Source organism: Lampris incognitus, chromosome 9 (assembly GCF_029633865.1).
Source record: "Lampris incognitus isolate fLamInc1 chromosome 9, fLamInc1.hap2, whole genome shotgun sequence".
Lineage (NCBI taxonomy): Eukaryota > Metazoa > Chordata > Actinopteri > Lampriformes > Lampridae > Lampris > Lampris incognitus.
The window spans coordinates 55324326-55351223 of NC_079219.1; the positions used below are offsets into that span (position 1 = coordinate 55324326).

General features: G+C 44.1%; 2 protein-coding genes across 3 annotated transcripts; one reads left to right on the plus strand and one right to left on the minus strand.

Moving 5' to 3' along the window:
* The first annotated feature begins 3821 nt into the window (after positions 1–3821).
* rbm12ba (RNA binding motif protein 12Ba) lies at positions 3822–6508 on the plus strand. 2 transcript variants are annotated; one of them, XM_056286751.1, is made up of 3 exons: positions 3822–3949; positions 4133–5096; positions 6066–6508. In XM_056286751.1, exons 2-3 carry the CDS (start codon positions 4158–4160, stop codon positions 6285–6287), a joined length of 1161 nt encoding a protein of 386 aa, XP_056142726.1. In that variant the 5' UTR covers positions 3822–3949; positions 4133–4157; the 3' UTR covers positions 6288–6508. The 2 variants fall into 2 exon arrangements, with proteins under 2 accessions (XP_056142726.1, XP_056142725.1); XM_056286750.1 differs by having other exon boundaries at positions 4133–6508.
* A 47-nt stretch (positions 6509–6555) lies between these two features.
* On the minus strand, positions 6556–26624 carry si:ch211-197h24.6 (uncharacterized). Its single transcript, XM_056286347.1, has 12 exons — positions 26521–26624; positions 26153–26256; positions 22162–22192; positions 20940–21017; positions 20245–20384; positions 18979–19104; positions 18480–18525; positions 18309–18374; positions 17716–18131; positions 17503–17607; positions 7872–7977; positions 6556–7652 (listed from the first exon to the last, which is right to left on the minus strand). Exons 2-12 carry the CDS (start codon positions 26240–26242, stop codon positions 7609–7611), a joined length of 1248 nt encoding a protein of 415 aa, XP_056142322.1. The 5' UTR covers positions 26243–26256; positions 26521–26624; the 3' UTR covers positions 6556–7608.
* Between the last annotated feature and the right edge of the window lie 274 nt (positions 26625–26898).

The window sequence follows — 26898 nt, forward strand, 5'->3', positions numbered from 1 at the left end:
TCCTCATATAATCATCACCGCCAGAGACAGGTGCAGGAGACGGTGTAGGAGACCTTGCACAAAATGGTATAGGAGATGGCACCACCGGCACGGTCGTGTTCAAGTCGGGAGCCACGTCGACTACAGGGACATGAACCTGTGAATGGAACCTATGCTCTACCGCGCCTGCTTCACGTTGTCCACCTGCAGCAACACGGGACTTCCTCTCCAGCATGTGCTCATCAAGCCTCTCCTGGATCTCGCTAGCAGACCATTTCCCTGCGGACTTGAACTTAAAAACATTGGCAAGAGACTGATCTGGACAGTGTTTGATAAACATCATGCTTACCTCGTGGCTTGGCTCTTCAATACTACGGCCCTGCCACTTCAAGTATTCGTCAGCCACCTCCACTGTCTTATTAAGCCTAATCCAATACTCCATAGCGTCCTCACCTGGCTTGGGCAGCGTACTGTAAAAGTCCGCCAGGGGCATGCTCGAGTATGTGAAGTCACTAAAGTGTTGCTTCAGTACATCAAAAATAATGTGGGGGTTCGCTATGTGGTCGACAGATGTGTTGCGCAGCTTTATCCTCACCACGTCCCTTGCTTTCCCCATAAGCTTAGCTAGAATCTCATGTGACTGCTCACTAACTGGAATGGCTCGCTTCCTCAAATACAAAGTCATAAGGCTCTCCCACTCATGAACTGTAAACTTATCAGAGCTATCGCCCCTGAAAATAGGAGGCTCCCTAGCGTCTGTCTGCATTACTACTCTAACACTAGGCACTGTCTCCGAACACTGTTCAGCAGACCTAGCACTGTCTGTGTGTGTGTTTCTAAGCATTTGTGTTTCCTGCAGCTTAGCAGTGATTGACTCTCCTATCTTCTCTGCTAACCGAGTAATGAGCATTGCTAACTCACCCACTGGCTGCTCGCTGTTACCTAGCACAGCCCCTTCGCTGATACCTGGCCTGGCCCATTCTACGTAGCGTGTGGAGGTGAACTGAGGAGTGCCAAATGTGGTCAGGTCTCTAGGTCCTGGTGCTCTGGTGTCTGGTTCCCCGCCCTCTAAGAGCTTCCCGGAACTCCTACCTACACCTAGCCGTAAATCCCCACCCACATCTAACTGGTACCCCCTCTCCATAGCACACTGGCGATCCAAAAGATCCTGATCAGCAATGTTACCCCCACCTACGTACGAACCACCCTCTGCCATGTTCCTACCTCTAACACTCAGATAAAATAAAATAAAAAAGTGAAAAGCTCAATTCATTTAAATAATTGAATCTAGAAATAACTAAGAGATTGAAACAATCACACACAACCAACAAATTCACCAATAGATTAATCACATATGCACATATCCAGTAGTTTACATCAATAGATTATTCACACGAGTCCTTCAATCACATCAACATTAACCTTTTTTCCTTTTTTTTTTTTCGTGTGTTTTTCTTCCTTCAGTATATACAAATGTCCTGTTCACAAGCCCAGTCCATGGTAACCACAGCTATGACTGTCCAGTGTCCACACAGCTCAACTCCAGTCCACTGTAACATGAGCGTACAGTCTATAGAAATACCTGAGGACGTCTGGGGCTTGATGACGACAGCAGCCTCCCGCGGCGAGCAACTGATGTCACTCTCAGGATCCAGGAGGGTCACGGCACCAATGTAACGGGGGCAGTCCTATGCTGTTTATCTCTCCTAGAAAATGTCTCACTTCTACTTCCTCTTGCGGTGTAGCTACTTCATTGACCACACGGGTGAGACATACTGCAGCATAATGGCCTATCTTTCTGCAGTTCCTACATTCTACATTTCTGGCAGGACAAAAGTCTGCTTTTCCATGAGGTCTGCCACATCTGTTACACTTGTATCCATTTGTGTTACCCCTTGTTCATTGTTCATGATGATGATGATGATGATGATGATGAGAGACTGAGGGCCCCCCACAACACCTGGGACCCCACCGAAAATAGAACACAACGCAGAGCTAATGATGAGAGTGACGGGCGTGCAGCAGGCTGACCAGCAAAGAACAGCATAGGACTGCCCCCGTTACACAATGTAGCCTTTGATTGGATTAAAATGTGAATATTCTTCCTGATTTATGTCCGCGTGCTTTATTTGACCTAATTTCTTAGAGTGGACGGGAATGATTGAAACGTCTTTTTACCGTCAGTGTTACAATATAGGGGCATTAATGGGGGGGGGGGGTACGGGGATTCCCGACTATAAAAAAGGTGGAAAAAGGGTACCCTCCCCCATTACGGCGCCCCTGGTGCAGAAGAGAGGTGCAGAAGAGAGTGCAGGCAGGGTGGAGAAGAGTGTCCGGAGTGATTTGTGACAGAAGGGTACCAGCAAGAGTTAAAGGGAAGGTTTACGCGATGGTTGTCAGACCAGCTATGCTCCATGGTTTAGAGACAGTGGCACTGACGAAGACAGGAGGTGGAGCTGGAGGTGGCAGAGTTGAAGATGCTAAGATTTTCACTGGGAGTAACGAAGAAGGACAGGATTAGGAACGAGTATATTAGAGGGACCGCTCAGGTTGGACGGTTTGGAGACAAAGCAAGAGAGGCAAGATTGAGAGGGCTTGGACATGTGTGGAGGAGAGATGCTGGGTATATTGGGGGAAGGATGCTGAACATGGAGCTGCCAGGGAAGAGGAGAAGAGGAAGGCCAAAGAGGAGGTTTATGGATGTGGTGAGGGAGGACATGCAGGTGGCTGGTGTGACAGAGGAAGACGCAGAAGACAGGAAGAGATGGAAACGGATAATCCGCATGGGACCCTTAACGGGAGCAGCCGAAAGGAGTGGAGAGGTAGACATGAAATGAGGGAGAGGAGGGTATGACATGCATGGGACCGTGTGGTCATGTGGTATGTGCTGTAACCATTCAGCCATTGCGCCCCCCACCCCCCCATCATCATCATCATCATCATTAACATGTTGGCGTGTGTATCGGTCGGTATCAGCAAATTCTTACATTCTGAATTTCTACAGTGAATAAAAGATACTACGGGATCTCGCGCATGTCCACGACATAAAATATAGAAGAGGAACATCGGCCATTAAGACAGAAAGGTATAACTCGATTTTTGTGCCACACCGTGTCTGTCTGTCGTCCAAGTCCAGTCCAGCTGTCGACGGAAATCAGGCCCACCACCTCGGAACGTATCCTGCAGATACCTGCAGCCAGCTGAGGCTGAAGAGGTCCCTCAGCTCAGTGACGACACGTTTCTCTCAGTAAACGTTGTGTCCAGACGAACTGATTGGCCTTTCTTTGATTTTCTTACCTGGATGACTGAGCATGCGTACACGCTATCAAATAACTATAAGTAGGCCATTGATCCATTTTTGCGGTAAGGACCCGAGCGTCAACGTAATGTACATACATACACCAACTCTCCGGTAGGAAATTAGAACGGTAGCCCTGGTAACAAAAAGGTCATTGAGAGGTAATTACAGAAAGATCCAAAAAATACGGTGAAAATTAATGAGCGTTAAGTTTAACCACAACTATTTTACCTTTTCTTTAACAGGCCTTCGGGTCGCCGTTGGTAAATTAACGTCAACCAATTCCGCTCTTGGCCATTTTCTAACAGCCAGCCCATGACAACGCGACAGGACAACGAGCGGCTCGCTTATGGGCATCTGATGGCTTATTAATTACGGTAAACAAGTAAATAAAAAGCAGAAACAGACCCGGTACGTCTCATCCTTAGGCGAGGAATTCTTTTTTCATTCTAAATCTAAATTGGCGGGTCGGTAACCATGGTAACACCACGCCTTCCGGTTTCCGCCTCACGCCCCCTCCCTCGGTTTGTTTTTTCCCTCTCCGTGTCTTCGCACGCGCGTCTCGTGTTGCGGGTGCCCAGCGCGCGATTTAAAACAAACTCCCATTTTTTTTTGCTTGTAGGGGAAAAACGAGACGAACGAAGCCGCTTAGTGGTTTTATTAAACAGGGCGGTGAGTAGCGAAGTGTTTCTACCGACGGTTCTACTTCCCCCTTCTTAACTTCTGGCTGTAGTTTCTCTTTCCTCCTCCGGCACTCCGCGTGAAGAGCGCGCGCGGGCCACCATTTTCGTCTTTAACAAGCGTTTCAGTGATGAGACTATTCACGTCTTCTCTTTGTATTCCGTCTGTTTTCAGGTCTGTCGATGTCTGCGGTGAAACAATGACCATAGTTCTTCGTTTGCAAGGTCTGCACGTGAAAGCCGGGGCTGAAGACATCCGGAAGTTCTTCGACGGCCTCCACGTTCCAGAAGGGGGCGTGTGTATAGTCGGCGGGAGCCTCAGAGAAGCGTTCATTGCCTTCACCACTGAACGGGATGGCCAGCTCGCCATGCGTTTCTCCGGAAGTCTTCTCAAAGGGACTCGGGTTACTCTTCACATTAGCAGCATGGCGGAGGTGGAGCACAAAATAAAGTCGAAGCTAAAGCACAAGAAACTCGCCAAACTGCGCCGTCCTGTCAAGAAGCCTCAGCCTCGGCCGCCCGCAGATTCACCACCAGCGGATCCACGGACGGTTGCGGCTGAGGCCGCTGTGCTGTTTGATCTGATCCTCCAAGGACTGCAGCAGAGCCAGCACACACAGAACACCGAAGAGGTGCAGAGTCCACATTGTATGAAGTCTGACGAAACATCTTTGGCCCTTGCTGATGATTTCCCATCGCCCGAGGAAGCTGCCATGGTAAAGCCAGGCTATGTCAGGTTGTTTGGCCTGCCCACACTGGTCACAAAAGGGGACATTTGCCACTTCTTCGAGGGGCTGCTAGTTGAGGAAGTAATCGTGAATATCAAGTTGGGGCTAAAGAGTGGCTGCCTGGTGAAGTTTGCCAACTTCCAGGATGGATGTGATGCTCTTCTCTTAAATGGTCAGCAACTGGGCTCGGCTTGTGTGGAAGTGCGTGGGGCAACTGAGAAAATGTGGAACAGTGCAGTGCAGGAATGTGAAGACCTGTCCACTGGGTTTGATGAAATGAATGGGACTGTATTACCCTCTGTGACACAAAACATGGAAAAATCAAGGCCCGCTCATGAACTAATGAACCCCAAAGGCAGCCCAGTGAGAAAACACAGAGAAAAATCTCCACCAGCTGTGCAAGCTGCCAAGGTAAAGCCAGGCTATGTCAGATTATTTGGCCTGCCCACACTGGTCACAAAAGGGGACATTTGCCTGTTCTTCAAGGGGCTGCTAGTTGAGAACGTAATCATGAATATCAAGGTGGGGCTAAAGAGTGTCTGTCTGGTGAAGTTTGCCAACTTCCAGGATGGATGTGATGCTCTTCTCTTAAATGGTCAGCAACTGGGCTCCACTTGTGTGGAAGTCCGTGGGGCAACTGAGAAAATGTGGAACAGTGCAGTGCAGGAAAGTGAAGACCTTTCCACTGAGTTTGATGAAATGAATGGGACTGTATTACCCTCTGTGACACAAAACACAGAAAAATCAAGGCCCACTCATGAACTGATGAACGCCAAAGGCAGCCCATTGAGAAAACACAGAGAAAAATCTCCACCAGCTGTGCAAGCCAAGTGGAGATCTAGGAACAGCTGTTTGAAATTACAAGAAAAGCCTAGATATGGTAATACTTCCACAAGTGGTTTATCACCAGATGCAAAGTATTACGTCATGGTAACTAATCTGCCAAAATATTTTACAAAAACAGAAATTAAAGAAGTGGTTGGATGCCAGAAGAGACCATGCAAGGTTATACATCTGCTTGATAAGAAAAGCCAAAGAACACAGACAGCGTTTGTCATTTTTGACCAAATGGAGGATTATGACTATGCTATGAATCTGAATGGCTGCTTTATTTCCTCCCAAGCTATTTGTGTCACATCAGTCAACAAGGAAAAGATGAATGAAATGTTGGCTGTTTCCCGTACCAACTATCTCGAATGTTTGAATTCAAGGCAAATTAAAAGGAAGAAACCAAACACAAGATACTCGAGCATGGCTGTGGATTTGGCGGCTAAAACATGCGTATTTGTAAGAAATCTGCCAGCCAATGTGCAAAAAACTCAAATTAGAGATGTTTTCCACAGATATAAACTGAGAGAAGATAATATCTTCTTATTGCAGGACAATGGCGGCAATGGGATTGGCGAGGTTGTGGTTCAGTTTAAATCGGCAAAACAAGCAGCACGGGCACAAGGACTCCATGGTCAGATGTACCAGGGGGCAGAGTTGCTCCTCAGCTGCATAAGTCTGAAACAGATGGAAGACATCTTGAACAGAAACCCATGGAAAAAAGGAACCAGGGGGCACCCCGGTGGCTCACCTAGTAGAGCACGTACCACATAACATAAGGCGGCTGAGTCCGTACCGCTGCGGCCTGGGTTCGAATCTGGCCCAGGCCCTTTGCTGTATGTCATCCCCTCTCTCCCATGCCTTTCCTGTCTTTCTCTACTTATCGCTATCAAATAAAGGTGGAAAATGCACAAAAAAAAACTTTAAAAAGGAACTGTACATTTCATGGTAGTGCAAACGACAGTTGTTCAATGTAGAAACCCTCAGCAAAACCTGATATTGTTGCAAATTTTGCATTATCTAAAGTAAATATTGTCTTAAGAGAAATTTATTTCAGTAACATTGCCTAATTTTTGTTCTTGGCTCTTGTTACAAAAGTTTGCTCTGAAGTTTGTCATAGTCTTTTTTTTCCAACTCGATTTGAAATAAATATGACCAAAACATCTGGTTTTGCAAGCCAATCTGTAACTCAATTCAACTGACTGGCAGAGCCACAGATGGGAACTTGTTTATTGTACCAAATGTCAGGGATACTTTTTAAAAGAGAGGGAAAAAATGCATATGGCTGTAGTCACTATCTTTGCCTGGTTCTCAGAATTAATTTTGAAGCGTTTTGAGTTTCGCTAACTCATTTCCCCCACGTTAATGACGGTCACAACCCAACTTGAGAGGAATTCCCCCCCAGAACAACTCGGGCAGGGGAGACACTAAAGAGTACATTTCATAGTTTCATCATTATGCATTTTGTCTGAAGCCCTGAAAGGAGTTTCTCAACTGCTAGCAAGTGCCGCAAGCGCGTCACACCTTGACATTTTAGAGCCCACAAAATCTCTATCCTACAAATAAGTTGACTTGTTTAGTTGTATTTAAAGATTGATGATTGTTGCCTTCAGGATTACCAATTTATAAAATCTAGCATGGACATCACTCCACCTCAATTTGGGTGCTGTAGAATTATTCCCATACAAATTATACCAACACTATTTTTCAAGGGAATATGGATTTCACTTTGTCATGAAAGTCATTTTCTGTAATTATTTTAATAGATATAAAAAGTACATTGAGGCCAGTTGAGTTTACGCAGGTAAGGCATGCAGCAACCACACCTTGTAACAGTTGCCTTAAACAGGCTGAGAAACAAATTTCAGTTTTAGCACGTGTCTTAAAATAAATCCTAAACAAAGAAATAACACCTACACTTGGTCCAAATGAGATTATTCATAGCAAGGCTTCCATTTATAGACTGTGAGCTACACAATGGGGATACAAAGGTTTTTACACAATCCCTCTGAAGTGAAACATCTGCGGCGTCTGGTGCCAACATGGACAGGTAGAAGTGTGAAACAAGAATCGAAACAAGGTTTTGCGGAGTGTGTCAGTTGTAGAACCTCTGGGGACCATCAGAAAATCTGGACGAACCTGCAGAAGAAGAGACATTTTGAGTACATTGAATAAAATGGAAGGGGGTAAGACTTTCCACCCTTGTAAGGGTTCCAGCTGATACAAACTTGTGTCAGATTTGACATGAACGTTTCATTGCAAGGGTAGTGTGTTCTCATGACACGTTTCTTGCAACATGTATGCTTCTGAAGTGTGAAAAGAGGTACATGGAGGCCCCTGGAAAATGCATGTACGTACCCATGAGGCTGCCTGCATAGCGATCTCCAGTGCCGGACATTCTGGGAGGAGAGTACCCGCCCATGGAAGCCTTCGAGTTGTTCAAACTGCTGTTCATACTAGGACCCTGGATGACAGGAAACAATACAGAGGGGGATTAATTCTTCAGTCTACGCTTGTTATGAAAGGTGACGTTTCCATCACTTCAACTTGTGACAGTTTGTTAAGTGACATCAGGGTCTGAGCTCAGAGCTGATGACTCCATGTGTCTGTTGTGAGGTAAAGAGGAACTCCACCATAAAATAGAATTCAGTATAACCCATCAAATAAGAAGGGCCAGTTTTAATTTGTGAACACAAGCAAATCAATGTCTTGATGCATGCTCAATAATCCAGGTAAGAACATCAAAGGAAGTTGAATCAATTAACTTAATTTACAGATAAATTTCATCACTCAACTAAATTACCATTTCGGTCTAAACTGACTGCAGGTAGAAAGAACGGAAAAGCCACTTTATTTTGTCATTGTACCTTACAAAAAGTTGTATTCTTACAATGAAATGTGTTCTCTGTATTTAATCATCCTATTGTATAGGAGCAGTGGGCAGCTGCAGCGCCCGGGGACCAACTCCAGTTCTTCTTTCCATCGCCTTGCTCAGGAGCACAGGCAGGAGTATTAACTCTAACATGCATGTCTTTGTGATGGTGGGAAGAAAACGGAGCACCCTGAGAAAACCCATGCAGACACAGGGAGAACATGCAAACTCCACACAAAAAGGACCTGGGACGGCCTGGGGTTCGAACCCAGGACCTTTTTTTCCCCAAAGTGCATTATCTTCTTGTGTTATCCACTAAACAAAGCAATATATCATTCTACAGTATGACCAACACAACAGTCAACGTTTGAACTGCTCTTTCCTGTAGGCCAGGCCTACGTGTTATGATGAAATGAGATGAATTGATGCATGGATTGATATGACTCTTCATTTATGTCTTTATGCATGGTCAATAATCCATGTAAGAAAATCAAAGAAAGTTGAATCAGTTCATCTGGATACGTTTATTGACAGATACGTTTCATCACTCATCTAAGTGACCTCTTCAGTCTCAACTGACTGCAGGTATCCCACCCTTATAAACGATACATTTGCATAACGACCGAAACCAACGGTGTTTCATATGCAAATTGGCGTGACCATTAACTAGAGTTACAATGGCCATGTGTACTATTCACAGAGGATTGGGGAATAGTTGCAATCACAGCATTGTAAGATGGAGACATATGTACGCTTAAACCCGCCCTCGGTTCAGGGATGGTGATTCCCTCTTCACATAGATGACCTCTGACTCCCCGTTCAAATCAGCATTCCTCCCTATCAAGGATGTGCACATCCTCATCCTTGAAAGAGTGGCCACTGGCCTGTAGATGGTGTAGACTGTGGAGTCCTGGGCTGATGTGTTAGATCTTCTGTGTTGTGCCATCCTCTTGGCCAGTGTCTATTTAGTTTCCCCAATGTACAAGTCATGGCAATCCTCCTGGCACTTAACAGCATACATAATGCTCCGTTTGTGCCAGGGGACCTGACCCTTAGGGTGGACCAACTTCTGGCACAGTGTGTTTTGGGGTTTGAAAGCAACTGAGACACGGTTTTGGAAAATACATGTCTCAACTGTTCCTACACCCCCACCACATATGGAATCACCACTGGTTTACAATTCGACAGCGGTTATCCTTCTCCTCTCTTCAATCGGCTGGTGCACCGTTTGGGCGTTTTCCTGGCTTTGACAAATGCTCAGCTAGGATAACCACACTAAGCAGGCTGCTAAAAGTGGGATTTCTCGCCTTCCCTGGCCACTGTGTTGGTGGGGATGTCAGCTCGGTGGCACAGCGTCCTGATGACTCCTAGTTTGAGCTCCAGTGGATGATGAGAGTCAAACCTTACGTACTGATCAGTATGTGTTGGTTTATGGTAAACATCAAGTCAAATGTCCCTCATCACCAATTGCAATCTCACAGTCTAATCTGTAATTTTTCACATCCTCCCTGGTGAACTTGATGTGGTTGTCCAGAGTTCATGTGGTCAGTTAATAAGGGTGGGGATACCTGCCGTCAGTTGAGACTGAAGAGGTCACTGAGATGAGTGATGAAACATTTCTCTCTCAATAAACGTGATTCAACTTTCTGTGACCTCGCTGATATAATCACGAGATAAATCCTGGATCTTCAATGAACACAATTAGGACACAGATGCAAACTAAGTGTGATCTTATGGGTCCTTTTAAAAAAAAGGTTATAATCCTGAGGATCACGGTTTAATTTACCATATTTTCCTGACTTTAAGTCACCGATTTGTTTTTTACCCGTCTGGCTTGGTCTTGTGACTTATATTCCAAAATGACTTTCATCTATCCATTATCCAACAAACAAGGATAATTTTGTCGGATGAATAAACCGCATTTCAACTAAGGCCACTAGCTAACACGGTTTAATCTTGTGACTCAGTTGACACGTAAGTGCCTGCTACTTTTGTTAAATTTGATCTACTTTGAGTTTTTTTTTTAATCACCAGCTTTCCCCCTTTACTCTGCATTTTTATTTATAGGCCCCCTAATTCAGTTAGTTTTATTTCTGAATTTTCTGACCTATTGTCATGCCAAAACATGACAGGGTGCTTACTCGTGACGATTTTAATATTCACGTGTTGGGACTAGAACTGAACCCTCTGGTCGCCCTGTTTGGCACCACTGGCGAGGATGACGTACACCCGACCCCATCCAAACGCCACATATTATCCTTCGCTTCTCTGTTGGCCAGATGTGCAATATTGCTGAGATGCAAGGATGCTGCCCCGCCCACCCACGCTCAGTGGCTGAACGATATTGTGCCCTGTCTAAACCTCGAAAAGATCCTCTACGCAGTCTGTAACTCCGAGGACAAGTTCCAAAAGGTGTGGGGACCTTTCCTGGCATAATTTCAAGAATCTCCTGCCAAACTGAAGATTTATTGCCCCATTCTCTTCTGCTTTTTGCCAATTTATGTCAGTAATACAACCCGTGAAGGTCTACCAGTTTCTAAACCCCCTGTCTTCTATTTACCAACTTACCTATTATTCTTTCTTTTCTAAATCCTAAACCCGACTTCCAGCACCTTTTCTGTTTCACTCCAAGGACAAAATGCCCTCTTACATAGCCCATCCCAGCTTGTAGACGGGGCTAGTGGGGTGGGGGTGGATGGTTGATTGGGGATAAGATTATATGTCATGTTCCTCTGTCATTTTCATATCATGTAAATCTGACACATCTCATGCACTTGTTTTAAAATCTTTGTGTAAGTATTGCTTTTTGTTTAAAATCCAATAAAAAATATCGAGGAGAAAAAAAATATTCATGTGTGTTTTCCTTCCCATTCCTTGACTTCACACTCTTTTTAACCTCATTCAATCTGTTGAAGGGGCCACACATTCCAAAAGCCACATTTTAGACCTTGAACTCTCATCTGGTTTCGCTCCCGAGTGTCTTAATCTGGTGGATATGCTTATAAACAATGACGTGCGATCAGGGTAGATAAATTAATCAAAATAACCCTACAACAGACTCATAACATCTCACTCTAGTTAGAAGTACTACTACTACTACTTTCGGCTGCTCCCGTTAGGGGTCCCCACAGCGGATCATCCATTTCCATCTCTTCCTGTTCTCGGTATCTTCCTCTGTCACACCAGCCACCTGCATGTCCCCCCTCACCACATCCATAAACCTCCTCTTTGGCCTTCCTCTTCTCCTCTTCCTTGGCAGCTCCATATTCAGCATCCTTCTCCCCCAGTATACCCAGCATCTCTCCTCCACACGTCCAAACCATCTCAATCTTGCCTCTCTTGCTTCGTCTCCAAACCGTCCAACCTGAGCTGTCCCTCTAATATACTCGTTCCTAATCCTGTCCTTCTTCGTCACTCCCAATGAAAATCTTATCATCTTCAACTCTGCCACCTCCAGCTCCGCCTCCTGTCTTTTCATCAGTGCCACTGTCTCCAAACCATATAACATAGCTGGTCTCACAACCATCTTGTAAACTTTCCCTTTAACTCTTGCTGGTACCCTTCTGTCACACATCACTCCTGACACTCTTCTCCACCCACTCCACCCTGCCTGCACTCTCTTCTTCACCTCTCTTCTATACTCCCCATTACTTTGGACAGTTGACCCCAAGTATTAAAACTTATATGCCTTCATCACCTCTACTCCTTGCATCCTCATCATTCCACTGTTCTCCCTCTCATTCACACACATGTATTCCGTCTTGCTCCTACTGACTTTCATCCCTTTTCTCTCCAGTGCATACCTCCACATCTCCAGGCTCTCCTCAACCTGCACCCCACTCTCGCAACAGATCGCAATGTCATCCGCAAACATCATCGTCCACAGAGACTCCTGCCTTAAAAGTATTAGTATTAAGTATTATTAAGTATTAGTTACAAGTGTGCTGTGTTATAATGTATTTAATGATATTCTATGTCCTTGTCCATTTTAAGTCCTTAAACGTAACATACTTGTCTGAACTGATATCAAGAAATTACCACAATCCAAAAGTTCTCTTTAGGGTAAATTGTTATTAATGGTCCCTCCATTTCTTTGAACCTGATGTTAAGTTGTCCGAAAAATGTCTCATCTTGTAAATAAGGTGGAGAATATCAGATCCCAAATCCAACCTGGCCCTTGCATTCATTCCATTCCCCATGTTCATTCTGCCACTTTTATCTAGTTCCATCCAATTACAATTTCAGTGTTTGAGAGTACAGTCTCCAAATATGAACTCCTTCTGCAACTTAGACATCATTCCCACTAAGCTGCTCAAGGACGTAGTTTCAACTGTTAGCCCAGCTATTCTGCAAATTCTTATGTTGGTTCGGTCATGTTTTCTCCAGCTCAAGGTAATCTCAAATTAGGTCATTTTTATCAAAAAGTTGTACATGCTTTTATCTATTCTTGGCTTGACTATTGCAACACACTTTACTTGGGTATCAGCAAGGGCTCCCTCCACCATCTGCAGTTGGTACAAAACACTGCTGCTTGGCTTATATCTGGAACAAAGAAGCATGACCATATCACTCCTGTGCTTGCCTCCCTACACTGGCTCCCTGTTAAGGCCTTCAACGGTCTCGCTCCTACATGCATTTCTGATTTATTGACCCGGTACACACCCTCGCGACCATTAAGATCCTCAGATGTGAGCCCTGCTGGTTATTCCCAGGCCTCAGTTTGTCACAATGAGTGATCTGGCTTTTGCCGTTAGAACCCCAACACTATGGAATGCTTCCTATTGAACTAAGACAAATCAAGTCTCTAGCTTCTTTTAAAGCTCATCTTAAGAAATTTATTTTTGTGAAAGCTTTTACAAATGTTTGATATTTATTTTCATTTATTCATACGGTCTTTATTTTTGCTCTTACTTATTTGGTCTTATTCTTGTTTTCGCCTTGTCTGGTTTTATTTCTTTGTAAAGAACTTTGTAATATTGTTTTAGAAAAGTGTTATATAAAAAGTTATTCTCATTAAACGTGTACCATCCATAGAAATTGAATGACAGTAGAACGGACATTGAACTGTTTGTGGTGTCATTTGAGTAGGTAAAAAGAAAATAGTTACTGTTGCTAGTTGTTATGGTGCCAACACGTCAGTGGGGCCGTGAACGTTCGTACTTCGCCACTGCTCATTTGGTCATTACTGCAGAACCTAACTTCAGTGAGTCCTCGAGAAGTTAGCCCGCTACAACGGTCCAGTCAAGTTAATTTTATTTGTATAGCCCAATATCACAAATTTGCTTCAGTGAGCTTTTACAGCAATACAACATGCTGTCCTTAGACCATCGTATTGGATACGGAACAAATCCCTAAAAAAAAAAAAAAAACCTTTACCAGGGAGAAAAAATAGGAAGAAACCTCAGGGAGAGCAACAAAGGAGGGATCCCCGCCCCCCAAGACAGACAGATATGCAATGGATGTTGCGTGTGTACCAATGATGTGCGGTCAGGGTAGACAGTACCTACCCTGTGATAATTTAATCAAAATAACCAAACAAAAAATTCATAACATATCAAAATCTCACTCTAGTGTCAAGTATGCTGAGTTATAATGTATTTTTAAATCCTTATCCTTTTTAAGTCCTTAAACTTGTAAGAGCGAAACACTGTATAGCACACAAGCTTGCCTACTTTTTCAATGGCAAGGGTAGGCTCTGCTTTTTTCAGGATTGCCCTTAATGTTGTGAATTTCAGAGTTTGTGCATGCGTATTGTGTAGCTTAAAGCGAAATCAATGGACGAGGAAAGGCACTGCTTATGGCGGGAGTGCAAGCCAATCAAAGCCATCAAGGTGCTAAATTGCTACAATGTCAATAGATATTTGTGCTATCAATAAAGCAAGCTAGCTCAGTTGAATTTGAGCAGCTTAGCTACACTTCAGAGCGAAATCAGTAATGTCGACCATCGTATGTCTTCCAAGTTTTAATAAACGGGATTACCAGCAAAAATTACTTGTCATCAAGCAAGGCAAGCCTACACCAGCTCTCCCTGACCTCCACCAGCGTAAAGGGCAGAAAATCATCTGATCATCCCAGCCGGAGTGGAACATAAGGAAAGAGTGGCTATGCGACTTCGATGCTACCACCAGCAGGCTGTACTGCTTCCCTTGTTTGCTGTGCTCCAGAGAGCGGGACAGTGTATGGGTAGGTGCCGGCTACTGTGACCTGACCAACCTGCCTGCAGCGCTAGTCAAGCACGAGCAGTCCAGTTCACACATTCAACATCAAATAGCATTGAAAGCCTTTGGAAACTGCACTCATATCAACCTAGCTTTAAATGAGGCTAACAAACAGCAAGTCTCCGCACACAACATGAAGGTGAGGGAAAATCGTGAGATTCTGAAGGACTTGATACGTGCTACTTCCTACTTAGGGAAACCAGAATTAGCCTTCAGGGGAAACAAGGAACGCACCGGCTCATCAAACCAGGGAAACTATGTGGAGCTCTTAAACCTCATCGCAGAGAAAGACCAGCGGTTGGTGACGCATCTTGAAGTTTCCTCAGTGTTTTCCGGAACATCAAACCATATTCAAAACAACCGTATCTTGGCAACGACACTCTTCAACAGAACACATTCAAGAGGAGGTAAATGCAGCCCCCCCTCGCGTCCGTACAAGTCGATGAGACCACTGATGCAACCAAAGCCCAGCTATCTGTTGTACTGCGGAATGTCTGCCAAAATGGAATTAAAGCAACATTTTTGGGATTTAGTGATGTAATGCTGTGTAATGTAATGATGTTACTTAGTCATTTCACAGCTACCAAAAGCCATATAAAACAAAAAAAAAGTACTTCATATATACTTGGACAATATTTTTGTTTAGGTTTTCATTTGGAATGCAGTTCAGCCAGGGGGGCACAATATTCTAGAATTCTGTGGCAGTTGGAAGCATGAAGAAGGATCAGATTGTTCTAAAACATTAGAGAGCACAAAAGGATGTAATCTGGATATATGAATGCCCACTGCCTACCCAGCCACTGACCTCACCGCACGTCACTGGTGTGTACACAATTTACAGAATACAACACTTAAAGAGGATAACAGAATTATAAGACACATGAAGAATATGATGATGAGGAAGATGCCAAGCAGTGTCCTGATGCCACCGGAACAGCCTAGGACCTAAGCCACACGACCACCATCACACCATGTATATAGAACTGGCAGCACAACAGACAACACATGCACACAGGGGAGACTCACATCACACCATTCACATATGCAGGAGAAGAAACAAGAAAAAACAGTCACACGTTGGAGTGAGAGAAAGATGTAACACTGAAACATGATTTATGAGGTAGACAAAAAAAAAATGCGATGAAGAGGATACCAAGCAGTGTCCAGGTGGTGACCACCATCACCATGGAGACCTGTCATTCAATTTCTATGGTACCACCATTGGTACCATTTTTTTCCCCTCACAACAACGCATTTTTTTACTGAGTACGACTAATACTCCGGTGCAACTTGTAGTCCGGGAAATATGGTACCGACCGTGATCTTGTAATTGCAGTGGCATATAAGCACCAAAAATCCCAAGGATTAATTTATGAAGAATTGCTAGTACCGTTACATCAGCACTGTCCCCACCCACAAAGTAAAACACGGTCGAACCCGATTTCTACTTAAATACAACATCAATAGCTAAAGGTCTTCTACGCGTTTGCTCAGACATATGTGGTTTTTAGCCAAAGGTTCCACTTCATCCTCTCCTCGTCACCATCTTCTATATTTGGCTGCTACGATTGAGATGTGAAACACAATATGGTGAAACACTATATGGTGTATCATTTTACCCCAAAAAGTCCTACATGACCATAACCAATAAATTGAATTTAAAAAAAAAATCATGATTTGGATACTAATAGATTGTCTTAAACACACCAGTGCGAGAAAGTATCAAAAATGACACTTTTGTGCCCGTTAGTCTTTAAGAATTGAGGTTCCAGTCCTGGTCGCTACACTAGCACCTCCTCTGGTCAGTTGGGGCACCTGTTCAGGGGGGAGGGGGAAATGGGGGGGGAACAGCGTGATCCTCCCATGTGCTACGTCCCCCTGGTGAAACTTCTCACTGTCAGGTGAAAAGAAGCAGCTGGCGACTCCACATGTATCGGAGGAAGCATGTGGTAGTCTGCAGCCCTCCCCGGATCGGCAGAGAGGGTACGGCAGCAACCGGGATGGCTCAGAAAATAGGGTAATTGGCCAAGTACAATTGGGGAGAAAAAAAGGGGGGGGGAGAATTGAAGTTCCTACTCAAAGAACCAGAGCCCATTTGGCTGCCAGACCTTAAAGCATTTGGTGAAGTCCAGAAAGCAAGTCTCCTATTTACGTCAGCAGGCATGAATGGACGCTTGGCAGCCAGACTTTTGACTATCAGCATAAAGTCTGGGCCGCACTGTTCTTTAACAAGTCGAGTTTCACTTTGACCGGAAAAGGCCCTGTGACTCGATACCCAAAACGACCAACTACAGACTGATTTGACGTTTAGGAGCTGAAACGGTGCTACCAGAAAAACAGATCCACATGAAACTAGTCTTCACATACGGTGGCTCAGCGGTCTCAGTGAGAAAGTGCCGTGAACTTCGCAAACTTTCTCAAACCCAGCGATAAACTCTTGTTCTTACTGTTGCAAGAGATTCTTCATTTTGGTTGCTGCTCTGGGTTTTGTTGAAGGGAGTGTTTCCCAGAAGACTGAAAATGACTGCACCCATGTCATCCAGAAGTGGTAGTAGTAGAAGACACTCTTGTGATTGACACAGCAGATAGCCAATGAGAGTGCTTTCAGAATCTAGAGGCTCTGCACAGCTAGAGACAAGACTAACAGAGCACCTACCACTGAAAGGTTGGTAGTCTTTTTGTGCGTTTGCTATCAAATTTGTTGCCTCTGAATTTGTTCAAATTGACAATAATATTGAGCAAACATTTTGGTCACAAGAAAATATCAATTATTTTCTTAAATAGTATAATGACTGTTGTAACCGATGTCAGTGGCTCAGTTGAGCTTTGACATTCTGCTTATCGTTCAAAGTGTTATTTGGGACATGATTTGTTAGTATGTGTGTTTGAAATTTCATACCGATGATACACTCCTGAGCCTGTACTCCATCAGTACGTCCGTTAACTTCTGTGTCACCTTTAGCACAATCTGGGCATCGTTCTCACTCTCAATCCGGAAAGTGTCCTTAACACACAATGGGAAAAGTTACGGCAAATTCTGTTGAATGCAAACTCATCACGAGTAAACTCAGATATCACTTAAAAATCATTTTCTACCAACTGAGACACCCACCAGGTAACCAAGCAGTGTAGCAGGGAGGCTGTTGGTCTCTGAAACTGCTCCCATTAAGCTTGGCCTTTCCAGTGGTCTATCCATTGATTGGTCCAGCGATCTACCCATTGGCCGGTCCATTGGCCTATCCATTATGCTCCGCCCCATTTGGTTGCCTCTGAATTCATCTTGGTAACACTGGTTCTTTCCCAATGGTCCACCATTCCCACAGCTATCTCTTCTATCACTCAGCCCGAAATCACCTCCACCTCCCCCTTGATGACCGCTCATATCATCAGAAAAACGTCTGAGATCCATATCACCCCCTGGAAAACCTGAGTAGCCCCCCATGCCTGATTCCCCATATGCTAAGTCAGAGAAAGAACCTCCCTGAGAGGGATACTCCCCCGAGAACATTGAGTTGGAAAACCTGCCGCCTGAAGAGAAAAAAAAAGTTCATATCAGAGGGAGGACCAAGTCATAGGTACGTAAGTCTCAAGTCTTGACACTGGGACTTGACTTGGATGTCAAGTCCCAAGTAAAGATGGAGAAAGATGTTTACAACTCATTATATCACATTAAATAGAACATTCCTCAGTTAGCAGATGCCTTACCAAATGGTGCCCCTTTGGGTCCCACCCCTGGCCCAGCTGGAGGCAAAAGTTTAGGAAAAGCAGTCCCTATAATAGAGGGACATATTAAAAGATGGAGACATAGAATTTAGATTCACAAGATTACTAGAAAAACTTTTAAACCCAGTTTGTTTGAAAAAGAGAGCATCTTACGGAGTCCTTTGAAGGCATGGACATCATAGGGCTCCTTCAGGATTACCTGAAACCCCAATCCAGAATTAAAACATAAGAATCTGGTTTTATCTGCCTAATATGTTTTCACAGACCAAAAGCTAGGCCTGATGCATTGCTGACTGTGAAACAGAAAACATTTCACAAAATATGAAAACAGTTGTAAGAAATTATACGCAATTAGAAGCCACTCTTTTAAAAAAAAATAAAAAGCCTTAACACATACACCCCCACCCCTTATTCTTACATTGATTTCTATAAAACTTAACACAAGAAGAAACTTTTAGTTTTGTAAAATGAATTTCAGAGGTTGTGAAAGGGCATTTTGAATTCAGAATATTTTTAAACAGATCAATATTTCCGGCGGTGATGGAAAAAGAAACTCAGTAATAAATTCATCTGTAGATGAAACTTGAGATATACTCGTATAATGATCACACTGACAGTACAAAGATGCTGCTCTGATCCAATTGACACCGACCTTCAGTTGGCCCCGCCCTTCCGTCTCCTCCACCTCTGCAGCAATCTCTTTTATTTTCTTCCTTATAGAGGGGTCTTTAACACCTTCCTCCTCCTCACAAGTAACCTTATCAGGATGGGCTCGACTCTGAGAAAAAAAAAATCCACCACCACACCAGTTAGGAATCAGTTATCAGTTTAAGTGCTTCATAACACACATTCACACTAGCATTATTCATGTCACAATACCATTTCCCCACTGACTACACTGGTACCAGCATGTCACTATGCCAGCTTTAAAATTTCATTAAAAGTAAAGAAACAGGATCAAATGAAAGTAAAAGAGAATGCGATAATTGTAGAGTCAACCCCCCCCCCCCACCACCACCATCAAAAAGCCATTGAATGTAAATTTGAAGGTGGCAATATTTTTCTTCTGCACAATTTCCCTGCTCTTGCAACAAACTGCATTGCATGAGGTCAATTTCATTACAAAGAACTGCAAGAAATAGACAACACAACAGTTTATGAATATGTGAGTTATTAAGATAGGCTTATAATCAAATTAATCATATACCCAGAAGAAGTTAAAAAAATTACAAATATTATCATCTATGTAAAAGGGCATGACAAATCCACAACACTAAATCTCAAACAGTGGTGCTCTACTATAGTGTATTCGCGATACACATTTACGCACCTTGCTACAAGGTGTGAATGTAGAGATGATGGCGAACAGGGTTTTTTGTTTTTAACTAAGGATGTATGCGTCAAGTCAAGACAATTTTATTTGTATAGCCCATCCATCCATCCATTATCTGAACCACTTATCCTGCTCTACGGGTCGTGGGGATGCTGGGGCCTATCCCAGCAGTCACTGGGTGGCAGGCGGGGAGACACCCTGGACAGGCCGCCAGGCCATCACGCACACACACACAGCCCCTAGGGACTATTTAGTACGGCCGATTCACCTGACCTACATGTCTTTGGACTGTGGGAAGAAACCGGAGCACCCGGAGGAAACCCACGCAGACACGGGGAGAACATGCAAACTCCACACAGAGGGACAACCCGGGACGACCCCCAAGGTTGGACTACCCCGGGGCTCGAACCCAGGACCTTCTTGCTGTGAGGTGACTGCGCTAACCACTGCACCACCGTGCATATTGTTTGCTGAAAAAAAATAACCAGTAAAATAAATAAATGGTAATAATAATAATATTATTAAGCCCTATAATCCAGTACATTCCACATTCCATTTGTCATCCCAAAGGAGCCATCCACTCACAACGTATCTATAGCTGTGTTTCCATCCTTTGACATGGGCCAGCATGTCGTGCTGTAAGCGGGATACGGCGCAGAGTTTACACTGGTAGTGTGGTGGGACAGATTTACTGGGGCTGCGGTACTCCCACACATACTGAAGACCTGTGGACACACAGCAATTATGAGTCAAAGCTACAATCCTGAAGACTGTCTGTTGTTTAACTTACTGACCCGTGTGGTGATACTGTTAACTGCGCTGGCGTTTGATCACTCTTAAAGCAGAGATGCCTTCGGAAACAAACCCGAGTCACCTATTCTGTTGTCGGCACCTTCCCCACCACCAAGCAAAAACCACGACTGAACCCGAGTTTTAGCTTCTGATGTTATAATATCTGTTGGTGAAGGCCTTTTATGAGCTTAATTCACCATTTCTTCTTGTTAGCCACAACACCTTTGTGTCTTCTTTGACATGACCGCCACCATCCTTCTTTCACGTTTGGCTGCTTCGGTGAAGACACACTGCTATTCGTCATATCTTAAAGTTAAATCAGCAACTATAAAGTGTTTATGATTTAGGTCATTTCTTAAAGTATCAAAAAAGACTTTTTTTGCACACCAATCTTCAGAACTGTGGCTACAAGTGGCTTAATAACAACAGTAATAACATTGTGATTAATAAATCTTTAAACTGGAATAATTGAGGTATTGTCTACTTACCAACAATGGGCTCAGTGACCTCCTTTAAAAGTTTGGAGAGCGAGGCGATGGTCTGGATGGAGGCCCCCTTTGTGAAGACTGGGAAATAACAGCAGCAGTCAGTGTCAAGCATACACTTGGTTTTTTTTTTTCTTTCAAATATTCAAGTCTCAAAACGGTCGACGACTGACGAACAAAACGGAACAAGGCTCACATTCACTCACCTAACATTCCAGCAGCCTAAAGCCGACACATATGAGAACTTTGCAAAAAAAAAAAAAAGTAAAAGTGTTTCTAAGCAAAGTAGAGTGCCAGTGCAAGTACACGGCCCGTTAAATCAGACAGCGATTTCGTAAGTGCTTTATTCACTGAACAATCCTTAGAAACCCAAATGTACTGCATGTGCTTTGGAAGCCTAGAGGGGAGACTGAGAACACGAGTTCTTTGACAACCCTCACATAGGCCACCGCTGGTCTGCAGGAGTACAGCTCCCATGATGCATTGCTTCTCACTGGTCAGAGCTACAGAGGTGAAACCTCTGTGCAAACCGTTGAGGCAGTCCAACTGTGAATGAGCGACAAAAGGCCTGCATCAACCCGAAATTAAGAGCAATGTGTGCCGTCTCATAATCACTCAAAAGAAACCAGTATGACAGGCCTCAGAGCAGAGTGAATATAAGGGGGGACACGACATTCGATGGTGTTTAAAAAACACATTTACATAAAGAAAAAAAGACTTGTTCACAGAATCACCACCCAGCACAAAAAGTGCGTGGCAGTTTAAGGATTTTTGGTGACCAACACCACAGGTGCATAGATGACGGCAGTTATGCTGCACTCCATCTACTACCGTTAACTGCCAGGATCGAACAAGGCAACGAATGCCAGTCTTTGCTGAAGCAATGTCCTACAAGAGCGGGTTGGTGTTTCTAAAGTTGTTCAGTGTTTCATTTCTAAAAATGTTTTTAAAAAGCTGAACTGCTGTCTTTAGCCAGTTACCCGATATCAGAGAGGCCATTGGAAGGTATCGTGCAAGTCAATTTTGGTAGAAGAAAACACTGTGAGCCCAAACTTTTCGGGCCACAGACGGCACCACATACACCACCATCCCCGAGAGCGTTTCTCTCCAAGGGTGGTGAACATGCCACCAACCCAATCAGCATTGCAACTGAACTGGAGAGATCAAGGTCTCAACCTTGAGGTCTCATCAGTGGCAGGGGTACCATACTGTAGCCAGGACTTACCTATGTCAGCAGAATGCTGTGGCTGTTTTCTCTGTCAGTGGAGGGAATAAACCCAAAATGGGGGAGAGAGACACATAAAGGCATTAGTGACAGGATGAGGAGGCTTTTAGCAGACGAGAGAGCTCCAAATCCCTGTCGTCCACACTTCTGTTATGGAGGAATATAAGCTCATCCCTCATGTTCCCTGCTTGAAGCAGGAACATGTCACTGAGATGTGCCGAAACCTAAATTCTCATCAAATGAGAATTAAGACAGCACCAGTAGAAATGTACATTAGACAGTATTTCCCCACACATAGACTTTACTTGGGCGGGCCGCCCAGGTGTATTAACTGCTGCCAAAGTATATTTGGCAACACATTTTAGTTTTTAATTTTCTTTTTAATCTGCGATCGACTAACTCATGGAAAATCTCTCCTCAAACTACCCCTTCCGTACTACCTGTTCCTTCTGCTATCGCGAGGAGTCTACTGACAATCTCGCACACGCTCTGCAGAGAGAGACGTTCTCTGGTATTACATTAACATAGAGCCCCTGGTTCTAGCTCTGGGCTAGTGCTGGTGTCAGTTCGCAGTTGGTTCAACTTGCGAACCTTCTAAGAGCTGGCTAGAGCACAATGTCCTTACGTCACTATACGGTTGTATGCGTCTCCACTTTCCCAGCAAGGTTATCTGAGAAATCAACCGTGTAGGTTTCGAATTTATTACAATTTTCCATATGCTATTTCCTCATTGAATTCACACCCGAGAATTTCTGAGGTGAGAAATTCCCTGTATAGGTTTTGAATATTGGCAGTTTTACAAAAATTGGTGGCAAATCAAAATTTGCTCCAGGGTTTTCGGACTTGAGAAGCTGGAGACCAGCCAGCCAGTCATGCTCACAGGCCTCACTGTGAGCTGGCTGGAGCTCTCTCAAGAAATCAGTCTCGTAGACAAGAGGCTTTTGTTTCCCTGTTGACAGATGGTTTGTTTAAATATCATAACAGGCCATCCGGGTGGCATGGCGGTCTATTCCGTTGCCTACCAACACGGGACTTGCCGGTTCGAATCCCTGTGTTACCTCCGGCTTGGTCAGGCATCAGACACAGACACAATTGGCCGTGTCTGCGGATGGGAAGCCGCATTTGGGTATGTGCTCTGGTCACTGCACTGGTGCCTCCCCTAGTCGGTCGGAGGCGCCTGCTGCGGGGGGTGGGAGACAGCGTGATCCTCCCACACGCTACTCCCCCCCTGCGAAACTCCTCACTGTCAGGTGAAAAGAAGCAGCTAGCGACTCCACGTGTATAGAGGAGGCATGTAGTAGTCTGCAACCCTCCCCAGATCGGCAGAGGGGGTGGAGCAGAGATCGGGGCGGCTCGGAAGAGTGGGGTAATTGGCCAGATACAATTGGGGAGAAAAGGGGGTCGGAGGAATCAAAAAAACAAAAGGAAGCTTTAAGAGTACCGTTAAAAGTCCGGCTCAATAAGCAGTATCGGTAATAGTAGTAGTACCATTAAAATCTTAACGATACACACCCCTAAATATGTGGCATGATATCTTATAAATGATGCGGGGGGCTTTACAAGTTCTTCCGCTCCTCCGCTAGCCATGACCGTCTGTCACTGCGATTTTTGCAACGTGAGCATCCCTGATTGGTTCACTGGGATACAACATTCACTCACTTCATGTGAACACACAATGGCTTTTTTTTTTTTGCATAATCAACCAATCATTGCCCTTCAGAGTAAAGCACAGGGTGCATCTGTCTTGTCTTATCTTTTCACTGCAACCCTGCGTCGAGATTTGGGGAATTATTACTTTAAACAGTAACAGCAGCAGTAAAACTGTATTTTACTATGATAGTTCAATTTTGCAATTCATCCGCGGTTCACCTATGTGCTAAACCATGGGGGGGTGATCTGTACAGATCATGGACCAACTACATTCCATTACACCACTATATTTCATCATCATTATTAATATTTCACAGTACAAAACACAAGTTGGCTTCTGTTCGTACTGGCTTACATGAGGTCTAGAGAAGTCTTAAATGTTGATCTTACCTAAGAACAAGCGGGAAATACGCAAGTATTGAGGAATGCCACTAAAGTCATTAAATTGTTCGCACGCACAATTTAAGATTAAATCTGTGCATACACACGATTCATGCATGAGGCCCACTGGTCTCTATGTATAGCCGGCTGTGAGTCGAGTGCGCAGGGATCATCTAAAAAGTGCAGAACCAAAAAGATACTACAAAAACATTCAATATTCACTGTGTGGTTTCCCCAAAATCACTTCACACATCAATGGTCTGCTGTTGGTTATACTACGACACTTGGTATGTAAAAATTTGCTTTTGCATAATTTTGGGGAATTTTTATTGGGAAAAATATGCAATAACTCATACAAAAGAATTATGTAAAAGCACAAAGACATTGGCTTTTCAATGATTCAGCCACTACAACCTTTACAATAAAGGTTTTTTAATATGTTCCTTCCACACTGCTACTTTTTCTTATATTTGGAGTGCCTGGATTATCTTCTTGTTTCAGTCATCTTTTTTTCCCCAAAGATTATAATTTGTTTTCTCTTTTGGACTATGGCAGTTAGAAAGACACAGACTAACTTTACTTAAGCTTAGACTAATTTTTCATGCATATACTCAGCAGAGCAAGACAATTTTATCTTTCTTTCAGCACTAAATATATTTTGTATCTAATTTCTTAATATTTGATTTAAAGCCAAGTGTCCGTTTTTCATTTAAAACTGACTTGAGAAACAGCCTGAAAGGGGGGCACCTGGCTGCATGTCTGTGAATATAAATAAATGGACCAGCACCAGAGGTGTTCCCATATGCACAGGCGTTAGAACTCTCTGAAAAACCTAGAGTGCCATCTTTGTACATGCTAAAGAGTGGGTTTTTTTTCTTTTCTTCACTTGGTCTTACTCTTCCTATGTGGGATGGAGGGGAGGGTTGGATCTGTGAAATACATTAAGTGAAATGAATAGAAATATTCATCAAAATAGTGTTAAAGGTCACACGTATTTGTTGTTTGTCACATGTAGTAGCCCATTCTTGTGCTGGCAGGAAATGTCGGCCCTTTCCACTGGCTACCACAAGTATATTTCAGAACTGTGGGAAACACTTGAGAAATCTAACAGGAAGAGACTGAAATACAGTTACCGGGGGCTAAAATACAACTGAGCAGTTTCACCTACAAGTAAGTTCAAATTGGCAGCACACTCATGTAGAAACCAAGCAGACTGCCATGAGCAAATGGTTCAGAGAACCACAGATTACCAATGGGACGACAGAATAATGTTTAGAGCAGCGTTTCTCAACCCAGTCCTCAAGGAACCCCTATCCTGCAGATTTTCATTGTAACCCTGCATAGGTAGCCCTGCTTGTACTTACTCGACCAATCATCTCGCAGCACTTAATTATGCAAGGTGTGCAACGTCTGACAAAATTCATTGCTGATTGGTTGAATAACTACAAACAGGTACCTATTCAGGGTTGCAAATAAAATATGCAGGATAGGGGTTCCTTGAGGACAGGGTTGAGAAACACTGGTTTAGAGCTTATCAAATGTGGCAACAGAAAGACTGAAAGATCTGACAAGTCAAGTCGAGCAAAAAGATAAGATAAGAAACCGTTACATGCGCATCAAACAAGAGCAGCCTTTAGTTGGCAACAGTAGTGCCGAGAAGTTCCCTGACAAATACGGGGACACTTATCAGGTTAGATCCGAGAAGCAACACCATAGACCAGTGTCTATTCATAGTCGATCTTTTAGCAGCAGTGGCCAGCTGTTCCACAGGGCAAAAGCTCCTGCCAACTGCCTTTCCTGCCTCGTGCATCACCACAGCTTTTGAGAGTGGGAATGGAAAAAATATCCCCGTTGTCGATAGTGAGACGTAGATGATAGAGCTCGACAGACGATACCGTTCCCAGGTGGATCTCCCCTGGAGAAAGGACGGCCGCCGCATCGTAAACCGGTGAAAACGTACCTTTCTATTCTTCTTCTTAACTGCCTGTATCCCACTTGGCGGTTCTGCTGTGGGACCTTGCGCAGCAGGCTCCGCTTCTGCTCCGTCCATTCTACAACGTGGGCCTGCAGACGGATCACAGTTAGCTTCCCGCACACGAGTTCCGGTTGAGTTTCAAGTCAACATTGCGATAAATAATCCCCGAACTGACGTTTTGTTAGCACCCGGCTACACAAGCTAGCATTAGCTTGGGCCAGCTTTGTTTCGTTTCGTCTCGGGCCTGTAAATCAGCCGGCGCACAATGTTCAACGACCACTTACCGTCAGTAAGTGTACATTATCTAAATAATGTACAAATTATAATAGGCAATAATTAGCATCGAATCATACCTAGCTTTTAAAACAATCCGCGATAAGACTGAAACAGCCCTCCGAGGTCAAGCGATTTTAATAGGTTGTGGGACAATAAACGCCAACTGGCTGTAGGACCCCTTTAGGGACGCCACTACTTTTGCCAGTTCAAAAACAACAGCTCCTACGATCGCGCTTTTTAAAAAACCAATAAAAACACACGAAACAAAGACAACCGATACCTGAGATCAATATGTGTCATTACAAGGGGGGGGAACATAACTCGAAAAATATCATCTAAAAGCGGCGTTATTTTTACGGCCAACGGGGGAACGACTTTTGCGGTATGCTCGTTTTAATCCCCCGCGTTCCGCGTTTGCCTCGAAAAATTGCTCCGCAAAACGTAGGCGTCCTATT